At 38.9% G+C, this 10,722-nt stretch overlaps 1 protein-coding gene across 1 annotated transcript; it reads right to left on the bottom strand.

The window, feature by feature from the left end:
• Positions 1-3,906: 3,906 nt before the first annotated feature.
• LOC111234271 (protein scribble homolog) lies at positions 3,907-6,937 on the bottom strand. Its single transcript, XM_022762253.1, has 8 exons — positions 6,926-6,937; positions 6,472-6,693; positions 5,948-6,187; positions 5,676-5,765; positions 5,371-5,448; positions 4,669-4,929; positions 4,417-4,515; positions 3,907-4,210 (listed from the first exon to the last, which is right to left on the bottom strand). The coding sequence occupies exons 1-8, from the start codon at positions 6,935-6,937 to the stop codon at positions 4,058-4,060; spliced, it is 1,155 nt and encodes a 384-aa protein (XP_022617974.1). The 3' UTR covers positions 3,907-4,057.
• Between the last annotated feature and the right edge of the window lie 3,785 nt (positions 6,938-10,722).

Raw genomic sequence — 10,722 nt, 5'->3', positions numbered from 1 at the left:
CACCAGTAACAATGTTCACACTGGGAGCTACAAGCAGCACAGCTCTGTGTCCCCGGGTGGAAAAAAAAAAGCCTCAATTGTTCCATTTAATTTTTTCTGAAATAATCTCTCACATCTTTTATCTCAAAGGATGACTTCAATTGTGTATTACTCCCCTGCATGAGTTCTTCATATACATATATATATATATATATATATATATATATATATATACAGCCATAATATGACAAACATGATGCAGAATACATAACCAATTTTCTTGTCTGACTGAGCTCAGATCAAAAATGAGAGAGCTGTGGATGATTGTATTGATCGGACACTGAAATAAGGAAAATAAGAGCAGTGGAGAATAAAACAATTTGATCTACAGTATCTGTGTCTTTCTCCACCAGGGTTACGGATGTGACAATTTAACTCATTATGATCTTAAATATTCATGAATGTTTCTTCTCTTTTTTTGGTATTTTATGGTGAAGCTGTAGTAAGTAAGTTAACTGAATAAAGGTAACTGTTCGAATGTTGAAAGCTCAATGTAGGTGTCATGGCAGGAATAAAAAATGCAGATATTTGAAAAGATTCTAATTTTCAGCCAGTATAGATTCTGTGTTTTTCAATGCAGCACATTTTTTGATATAAATAACATAAGATGTTCATTTAGCCTGCGGATGATCTAAACCCTTGCCAGACCGCAGACTGATGTGGCCAAATCATCTCAGCATGTTCCCAGTAATTAGTTATCAGGCAGCTTGTAACAAATTCATTTATTTGCGTGTTTGCCACTGCATTGACTTGTCTGTTGCTTTATCAGTGAGTGAAAGCAGACCTCTGGAGTGGATGTTAATCCTTTAAGTACACTACTTTCTTCATTCCTGTCACAGCTGTTCTTGTCTATTTCCACCCCACTGACTCCCTCCCCCCGTCTGTCTGTGGCAGTTTCACACAGGGACAATCACAGTAAGACAACACAAGCACATGTTCCCCTTAATTTCACGTCTGCTGTTGCATACTGTAAGGAATATTGTAATTTTGAATTCATTCTGAGTGGCTCAGGATAAAAAAGCACCTGACAAGTGCCCGAAATGTTAATATGTAAATGCTTTTGGGCATTAAATCTTAAGCATCTTGATAGCAACAAGTCTTAAATTATAACCCTAAAGCACTAAATGGTTGTCATATAATCCTGTTTCCCCAGATTAAAGTCATTTATTTTCTCTGATTTCTGGCATTTAACATTTGACACTTATTATTAGCTTTTAGCCTCGAGGAAATTCTCTGATACTGGAACATTCAATTGAGTCTTGTGTTACTCCATCAGTGAACACCAGCAGAGATGCATCTCCACACAATACAATACAGAGAAACATTTACTTACTTGCTTTACTTAGAAATAATTTTACTTACCAATATTAACAAAGTGAGGTGCAAGTTCTGCAGAGAGCTCCCATCACTCTCAAATAAGGTGTCCACACACAGTTTGAACTGTAGATACTCGATTCCTGTAAATGAACAGAAGTTTCCACTTAATTGACAAGCTGACTTTAAAGTGTTTTTGAAAGGATTCTGTTTCAAAATATCCTGAGAAAAAATTTATGTTCCTGGTAGCCAATCATCCATGTGTATCTTATTTAGCATATACTGTAAGAATAAAAGTATGAACGCACTAGTAGAACAATGAAGAATAGAATTTTACTAGAACATAACCAGCAAAGATGATATTTAATAATAGGCTACAGCTAACTGCAGCTTGAGTCTCAATTTTTAAAAAAAAAAAACACCTGCTGCTAACCCAAGAGTATGAAAGATGAAATGCTGAATGATTCATGCTTGGTAGTCAGAGCAGAAGCCTGATATTTGCTGGTGCCAGTGAGGGTGAAAATGAAACCCTATTTCACTCTGTCAGATATGCTAATGGCTATCATTAGCCTAGCCTAGGTTTTAGGACTCATTCCTGTGGCACACTTTAGTTAATTTAGGTAATCGTTTACAACATTAGAAAAACTCTATGTCAACTGTATGTAATGGCACAGGCACACTAAAATATTAAAAAATCCCTTACCCCTCACATTTGCCAGTAGTATTGCTGCGCTAACAATAGCTACCTACCAATTCTGGTCTGCATGTGTTTAGTAAACTAATCTGTTTTCTATTACAATCAAATCTGCCAAGAGAATAATGCAGATATGAATTGACCCAGCATTTTCCTTCATTAAAAGATTAAAACTTAGTTCCACCTCTATTGGCTGGTGAGAGTTGATGAGAAGTTGGCAGTTTGAACAAATGGTTAAAGGATTTTTTATTTTCTTGGGGAGAACTTGACCTTTTCCCCTCTTTGCTCTTTCCGTCCAAAAACGACTCTTAGATGTTTTCATCACAACATATAAATTATTTAGTTTTCTTTGACATTTAAAGTCAAGACGTTGGATGCATCACAGTGAAGAAATGCTTTATAAAATAAAAAGATAAAATAAAAGACATGTGTCATCACAACCCCCCACCCTAAAATGGTTGTTTCCAGCGCTCATTCAATTATAGTTTGTTAGCCAGCAAAGTTTTTCCACACTTTTTCCAGACATTTAAATTGTGAATGCTGTAACAATGTCGATTTAAGGTAGATTTTGTCAGTCTAAAGCAACCTTTCTGACAAAACTTTTATGACATTATTTGCAAGACTTAAAATCACTACAGTGGATTGAGTCATCCAAATTTATGCTCATGCTCCTCAGGTGGTACTCCCACTGACTTCACATGAACACCTCTTGAGACAGACTCATACCTCACAATAGGAGCCTGACCTGCCAGTAATTGACTCTGAATTGAATCTCGCACACAAGATGTGCTTTTCAACAAGTTGTGTCCCCAGAGGATTATCACATAGCAGACAGCCATCACTGACACCACCACTGATAAAAAACAAAAACAAAAAAAACAAAAAAATGTAAGTAGTGATGTCACTTTTTATGTGGTCTACAGCAAACATACAGAGGATGGACGAAAACACGAGTCTAATATGTTGCAATCCAGTACAACATCACCGCAAATTACAACCTCAAATATCTGTTACACCGACACCTTTCTGACACACTGTCCACACTGTTCATTCAAGTTAGTGTTTTTGCAGGACTCTTTTGTACTGAATTGCAGGATACTATGCAGGACTGAATGTCACTGTGTTCATCCTCTGCACATAGCCAGTGTGCAACATCAATATGGATTTGTCTGTCCTGCCACTCAAAGAAAAATAAAGCCTCTAGGAATAATATATTTGCACTTTATTTAGGAAGTGAACACTGAACAGTTAACTCTTTTGAGAATATAAAAGCTGTGAAATAATACAAGGCAGGTATTAACATCTATACTTTGTACATTCTAGGCTTTGGATGCAAGATTATAAATTCCTCCAGTGTTTTTTTTTTCTTCTTTTTTTTTTTTAAGAAACATTTCTGCACAGTGCATAATCTCATGAGTGTAAATACAGCAGGTGTGAGACGACGCGAAGCAGAGTTCCTGTCTGTCTCTGAACTCTGCAGGACTCGGACTCCCTGCCGTGCACTCACTTCAGCCATGTGGCATTTTATCTCGGTACAGACTATAAAAAGTTCAAGGGCCTCACATTGTCATAGGCGGAGACGCTATTTACCAGCACAGCCATGGCTTACAGTACAGTGATGTGAAGTAGAGGTAGCCAGCAGAATTCATTGTTTAATTGACTGTATGTAACGTTATGTCATGTAGCCTATATCATTTGGGCATTAGAGAACGGTCTGCTCATGTTTTACTGTTCAGTGTAGTTACACAGGCAAAAACTCTGTAGGTTTTAGTAGTAAAAATAAAGTCGTTAAGTTGCCCGATTCTTGCAAATGACTTTAATATCACCAAATACTATTAGCAGCAGTTGAATCTGATAGACAAAAAGCTTGACAGTAAAAAACACATTCCAACAGTAAGCTTTCAATTAATCCTCCACAGTATCATCACTGAAAATGCGTCAGTATCTTAAAAAAAAAAACAAAATATCTGGGTAATAACAGTCTGTGTCCTTCATGAATCTCCACTGTAGTCAGGGTGGATAGAAAGCGCTGTCAAAACAGTCAGTGTGTGTGCGTCTGTTAGGAATGTCAAAGTCGTGTAGCATATCCCTGCCGGGGCTCTGTGTCAGGAGCTCCACATCTTCATCTGAGGTAGAGGGATGAGTGAGGATGATCCGTGGGATCTGTCAGATGATTGCCAGAGAAGGCAACAGGATTGGAAAAGGAAAATAAGCAGGTCATCATTTGATATGTATAAGCAGTGTAGTGATGTGAAATCTCAGAAAAAATAATGTGATATAATTATTATAATTTGGAAAAATGAGGGGATTTCATTGTGAGATAATATAATGGGCGCTTTATCCTTGTAAGGGATGAAGAACCTGCTTACTGTCATTGTGTGCTTGCCAACTTGAAGCAAATCATTTTTCATTAACGCCTCCGCCTCAAGTTTAGATGAGGTCCTATTCAGGTCACTCTCCAGATCAGACTGCAACAACAGAAAGACATGAAGGAAGAGTTTAAGAATGAGGGAAAGTATATGTTTTTTTGAAGGCATAATCCACAAATGGCTTGAGGCACATTGTAAAAACAATGGTGAAAGTGTATTCTGATTGTGCTGCGACTTGCGTAAACCACCCACAATGCTGTTGCCGTTGCAGACAACCGCCTCAATCTTCTTGGACAAACAGTCCTCCGCGCTCTCCGTCTTGGGCTGTTTGCTGCAGAGCTGTAGTCCAGTCACATCCTGAGGATCCTGAGGATCCTGAGGCTCACGCAGGTCACACACCTCTCGAGGTAGCAGCCTCTCTCTGAGTACCTTCATCTTGATACAACTCCCGGCATTCCTGAGGGCACTGACCGCCTCGTGGTGGGTCGCTCCCTGCATGTCAAGGCCGTTGACCTGGATGGAACATGATCACGTTAGTAAGGGCACGAGTCAGATGTGAGGAATTGAGTCACAAACACATACACATAGCATAGGGTCTCCGATAATGGAATATCTATCTACTCCCACTACAGGCACTAAAAAGGATTTCTAATCAATTTTAACCTATCAATGTGTGAGTCTAGAGATTGATTTTCAGTTTTTATTTGCTATTTTCTATCTCTGAGCCTTGGGTGTCTTGCTGGTCTTATGATGCCCCCAATTGGTCATAAAAGGAACAACAGCAGGAAGAAGTCGAGCTTTACAATGATATTCCAACAGCCAATATAAAGTGTATGTATGAGATTTCCAATCAGACAACAATATTTCACACGTCGGCTTTATAGATTTTACAGCCAGTGAATAAGAAATCATGAAAAGAGATGACAAACATCAGAAAAATGATTCCCCTCCTACCTCCAGCAATCTATCTCCAACATGGATCCCTGCCTTTTCTGATGGCCCCCCTTTTGTTACTCTGGAAATAAAAATGCCCTGAAAGGGAATGAATATATATTATATACATATACATCATATTGTATATATATATATATTTAAGCTACATTTTCTTGAAGATGAACGTGCACTTGTTGGAGTTTAATCAAGGAAAACCAAGGAGACCATCAGAGGATCAAGACCGCTGCTTTTCATTATCCTCGTTCAAACGAACAAGTCTGTTGCAAGAGATTGAGCAATGCCGGCTCCTCTGCACCAGCACTCACCTCATCATGGTCTTTGTAAGGCAGAGAGCCCTTCCCACCGGCAATGCTGATTCCCAGACTACCCCTCTGGCCAGACACTTTGATCTGCAACTGAGAGGAAATTGTTTCATTACAAATAAAAAGCTAGAATTTATATGCAGCTGAGATCTGACTGGAGCAAAACAAAAGTAAAATTAGCAATAATTTGCCTCAATGAACAGGCTTTCCTGCAGTGTCTAGTGCGACCCCCCAGAAATAATTTGACATTTATGAAAGATACAGTATGCAGTTACTCTTAATGGCACTTGGGAGATGAATGATTCCTGAGGAGGGGTCTTCTCTGTCACCGAAGAAGATTTCAGATGCCCTGTGATGGAGGAGACCTTTATGTTGTGGACAGGGTCTCCTTGGAGACCGGACCCAGCATTAAGAGCTCTGTGATGCTGAAATGTCCTGCCCTCTCGGGTTTCACCTCTCTGAGGGCGAAACCGCCGTGGTAAGGCATCGCTCTCAGACAGCTGGCCTGTAGCGTCCTGATAAGAAACAAGTGGAAGCTTTTACTGTGTTGCCTGCAAGATACACCAGTGCGGCTTTATATTTAACTTTGAAATTACTCGCAGTACATTAGCAAAAGGAAAGACAGAAACATTCAGACCATACTTTGGTACATAATGTACAATAACAAATCGGGAATAAGTGGAAACCTGCACCAACACTTGAGGACAATCTGCAGTGGAGGTGCTAATAAAAATGAGTTTCCCCATATCAAGAGAAATCAAGATAAACAATATGAAATGGCTACATTGAGAAACCTGACCTCCTCAGGTTGCTTAATTTCCTCTGCGTCCTTGTCTGCGCCGGAGCAGTGACCACACACACTGTCGCTGGCTGGGAACAGTTGAGGTCCCCCCTGCAGATACTCTTTGTTTGCCACCCAGCTGAGGCCTGGGGTGGCCCAGTTTTGGCTACTGGTCCTGGGGGACGGGTTAGTATGAGGATTTCTAGACTCCTGGAGATAGTCAGAGGACACCACCTGTTGCTGAAAATTTAATTTCAAAGTAAGACCTTGAAGGAAATGACTAGTGACACTGACGGATTAGTGGTGAGTGAGTATTGTGAAATCATCCCCTCGAATGCAAATGTGAATTGAACACTGACGAGAGGATGTAAAAAGGGGGAGCAACGTGTTTCATCTAAGCTGATCCTGGGAGGGATATCATGATTGCCAGTAGAGCAGTTGATAATCAATTAACACACTAATAAATTCCTACTTGACTATTCATAACGCGTGCTTACTTTCTGCACCAGGGATCGTTACTGCAGAGCGTAATTGTAGTCCTTTCTCACTGGAATAATTGTTTTCAAGGAACTAAAAAGCAGCCAAGAGGGAAGCTCGATCTCCCAAGTTTAATTTGTTTTTCTCTCTTTCTCTTGCCTTTTGCAAAATTTTGTCTTCCAGCCAAAGAAAGAGAGGGATGACATGCTTGAAAGGCATCTTGGTCTCACAGAACAAACTTCCTCTTAAAAAACAGTGGAAGGCCACGTGAATCACCGCTGCATTCATTAGTACAACAGTATAACATTAGTATAACAGGTCGATACCTGAAACTGAACATCAGTAACAGCTAATTCATAAAAATGATAACTAACAATACAAAAAGCCTTACTGATGTTAGGCTACTCATAAAATGTTCTTTTTAAATTGTCAGAAGATTGTACATGGTAAAAATGTACTAAAAGGTGCATCTGCCAAGCGTGAAAACTACAACCTGGGATAACGCATCAGTGTTATATTTTCCCGAGATCTGTAGCTCTAGTTTCACTATATGTATATTTGGAATGTGATGAGCACATATATATATATATATATATATACACACACACTCATTCATTTTCTTGTATACTGAAATCATGCTAGCGTCAGTACAACATGTAGGACGTGCAGGATAGACAAGTCAAATATGGCACATGCTGTCAGAGCAGTACAGAAACATCATGCACTGTTGGACAGACAAAACAAGCAATGGAAGGGTTAGGAAATGGAATTTCTGGTTGACACTATATTATTTTTATATTTCTTATTATATGGATAAGAACAAAGACCACACCAAATGTAAGTTTTTTTAAATTTGACATTTAAAAGTTAAGCAAGTTTAACTCAACTGAGGTGACATTAAGAAAGTCTTTGTTATTGTCTCTAAATTCAAACAGGCTGACGAATAAAATTAAAGGAATAACAAACATGTTGTTTAGTGTTGCACTCATTTTATTGATCAGTGGTTAAAAAGTCATCCAAATCTCGAGGCCCACTGCCTGTTCGAGATCCGTTTTGTGCAGTTTGATCAGAAAATAATTAAAAACATTAACACCAACACTTGAACCAATTTCTCTGGTTCAATTTTTTTGCAATCAATTTAAAAACAAAATAATACAACTTATCATGTACCATATAAAAGAATAAGATCTGAGAAACGCTGAGAAGTGCATTATAGTGGAACTTCTAACAACTGCATTTTTAAAGGATGCCATCCTTGTGGTACGAACCTCATTGTCACCAAACCTCCGACGATTACTCTGTACAGTACTCTTTGTTAAAGGGAAGGAAAACTTTTAAAATAAAATACAGCTGGTTTTGGCATCTATTTGGAAAACATCGCAAAGCAGTGAAGCACAGCACATATAAATAAGATAGCTTTGTTATCTCTGCATTATTACATTGCAGATAAGGAATTAAAGTTTGATGTGCAGTACTTAAATCCAAACTTAATTAATTAATCAAATCTATTCATTATCCAAAAAAATAGGTCTAGATATTTTTTACAATATAAATGAATAAAAATAGGATTCAAGGCCATCCACTCACCCAATGATAATTATATGGACTGAATAAGACATTAGTGACTGTGTTTTGTTCATTGCTTTGATTGTATAAAAAAAAAAGAAAATAAAAAAAAGAAAAGGAAGAAAGAATGAAAGAAAAAAGTACCAAGTTTGAAACAAAGAGAAAAAGTTTAAAAATCTGCAACTGATTAAGAAATTTACTATACAATTTTATTTACATCTGAGCTGCCGAAAAGTAAAAAAGTATCAATATTCACAAGAGACTATACAATAATCTTTAATCAGTAGGTCCAAAAACTCCTGCTTTTATCTTCGCCCAAAATGTAAAAAGAAGTTCACCCAGTGTTTTAAAAATAGATACAGAACAAATATATAATACATTTAAGAAGGTTTGACCATATTATAAAGACTTATAATAGTGCAACTACCTAATGTATATTTTAAAAAAGAGGCATTTAAAAAAGTAATAAATTTTTAAAATATCTTTTAAAAGGAGCATCTCTGTGCAGATTATTGCTGTGGACGTTAATTTTTTTTTTTTTTTTTTTAAAAAGGAAGGCACAGCGGCCCTGGTAGACTGAGTCAAACACGTTTTTACACAGGACTGGAGATGGAGTAAGGTTACAGGCGTCCCAGGGTTTAATCAGAGGAGGGTAGGCCACACTGGGGTTTGTAGGTAAAACATAGAAAAGGGGGGGGGGGGGGGGCGGGGGGGACTGCAGGGGTTGTGCAGGACAACACAGCGGCGAGACACAGGAGGTAAAAAACATTGCTGAGGTAAAGGTCACACAGACGTGGTCACTCTGTCTGCAGCGTTATTGACCTCGTTTTTGTTGGAGTCCAGGCCTTTGGCAGCGTTCAGGTCGTTGCGGAGGTTCTCAGCTGCTTTCTTCATCGTTTTCAGCTCACCGGGGTGAGGCGTAGCCCGCCGGAGTAAAGTTCCCTGCGTGAAGGAATGACTCTAATTAGTGGTACACTTTCTATATATGCAGCAAAAAGAGTAATTACTTGCATCTGCTCTAGGTGGTGAGCGAAGAACAGTTAAAAATGGGCATGGCTGACTAAAGGCTATGTCAAAACTGAACGTCCAAACTGAATGACTGATTGCAAATGTGTCGCATTTGGCTTGAAAGTAGCAAAATGTAATAGAGAAATGTTGAACTAATTTTTGCATCATCATGTTACTATTGTCATTGTGAGCAAGCTAGCAGCTGGTGTTAGCATTTCACTAAAAGCAGCTCTTTGTTCTTTGTTTCTCTAATATGGACATCATGTGTTTTTAGTAACGGGCTCTATGGCACAGAGGAATAAGATATATCAGCCTTTGGATACAGTTCACTGTTAGTTTTAGTCTTTTTATAAGATTTGTTGACAATAAGAAAAATCTAGAATATCACCAGACTCATCCCTTAAACAGTGGCTTTTTCATTTTGCTTTTTCTGCGCCGTAGTTGAGCCCTTGAGCTCGGCGCTCTCACCTTGTCATCATCCTCCTCCTCATCATCATCAAGGAAGTGAATGGCACTGATCCTGTTCACGAGGGCTTTCTCGTCCCACGTGTCATCTGCCATGTCATTCACCAGGCTCTCCAGGGCTCCAAAGCGGCAAGTTTTATCAGAGCCTGAGGTTGTTTTTTAAAGAGACAACACAAATTGTATTACTGGAGTTCATGCATGTGTAAAAATGCTAAGAATGAATTACAGATCGTAAAATGAATATTTCAGTAGATTAAAATCAATATGGTTGTTATGATCGCTTCTCCGCAATCTGCCAACTCAAGAAATGAAAACTGTCACATAACCCAGCTCTTATGAGAGAGAGCCTGAAACTGCCAGAATCACAGTTTCAAATCCCAGCTTAGTCACAGGCTTACAGACACACAATCTTCCCTGCCCCCAACTATGGCTTCACCCTCACTCATCTGACCTCCACCAGTCTTACATCTCTCCCACAAGAGAGAGACAGCACATCAATGCATAAATGCGCCCGTTTCTTTTTGAGGGAGAAACGGCTTTTTTTTAAGTGCAACATACAGTGACATGAAGGAACAAGCCTTTTGCAGTGGAACGCATATACTCCTCACATTTGTCTGTGGATGAACGCAAAGAATAAAAATGACAATAGACTGTCGTATCAGGCAGAGATAGAGCCAGCCTTCAGCCGCATCTCTATACCCACTAGGCAGCTTTTAATGGCAGCAGGCCAGCCGCTGCAAGCCTCTTTAACTG

Source organism: Seriola dumerili, unplaced genomic scaffold, assembly GCF_002260705.1.
Source record: "Seriola dumerili isolate Sdu_G_001 unplaced genomic scaffold, Sdu_1.0 BDQW01000024.1, whole genome shotgun sequence".
NCBI classification, from domain to species: Eukaryota; Metazoa; Chordata; class Actinopteri; order Carangiformes; family Carangidae; genus Seriola; species Seriola dumerili.
The sequence above is the reverse complement of the archived record's forward strand: the minus strand, read 5'-3'. Positions and strand labels throughout refer to the sequence as shown.

Coding starts and splice junctions, on each gene's coding strand:
- LOC111234271 (XM_022762253.1), bottom strand. Junction 6,188..6,471: donor AAATTAAGCAACCTGAGGAG/GTCAGGTTTCTC, acceptor GTTTCTTATCAG/GACGCTACAGGCCAGCTGTC. Junction 4,516..4,668: donor TCTGCAACGGCAACAGCATT/GTGGGTGGTTTA, acceptor CTGTTGTTGCAG/TCTGATCTGGAGAGTGACCT.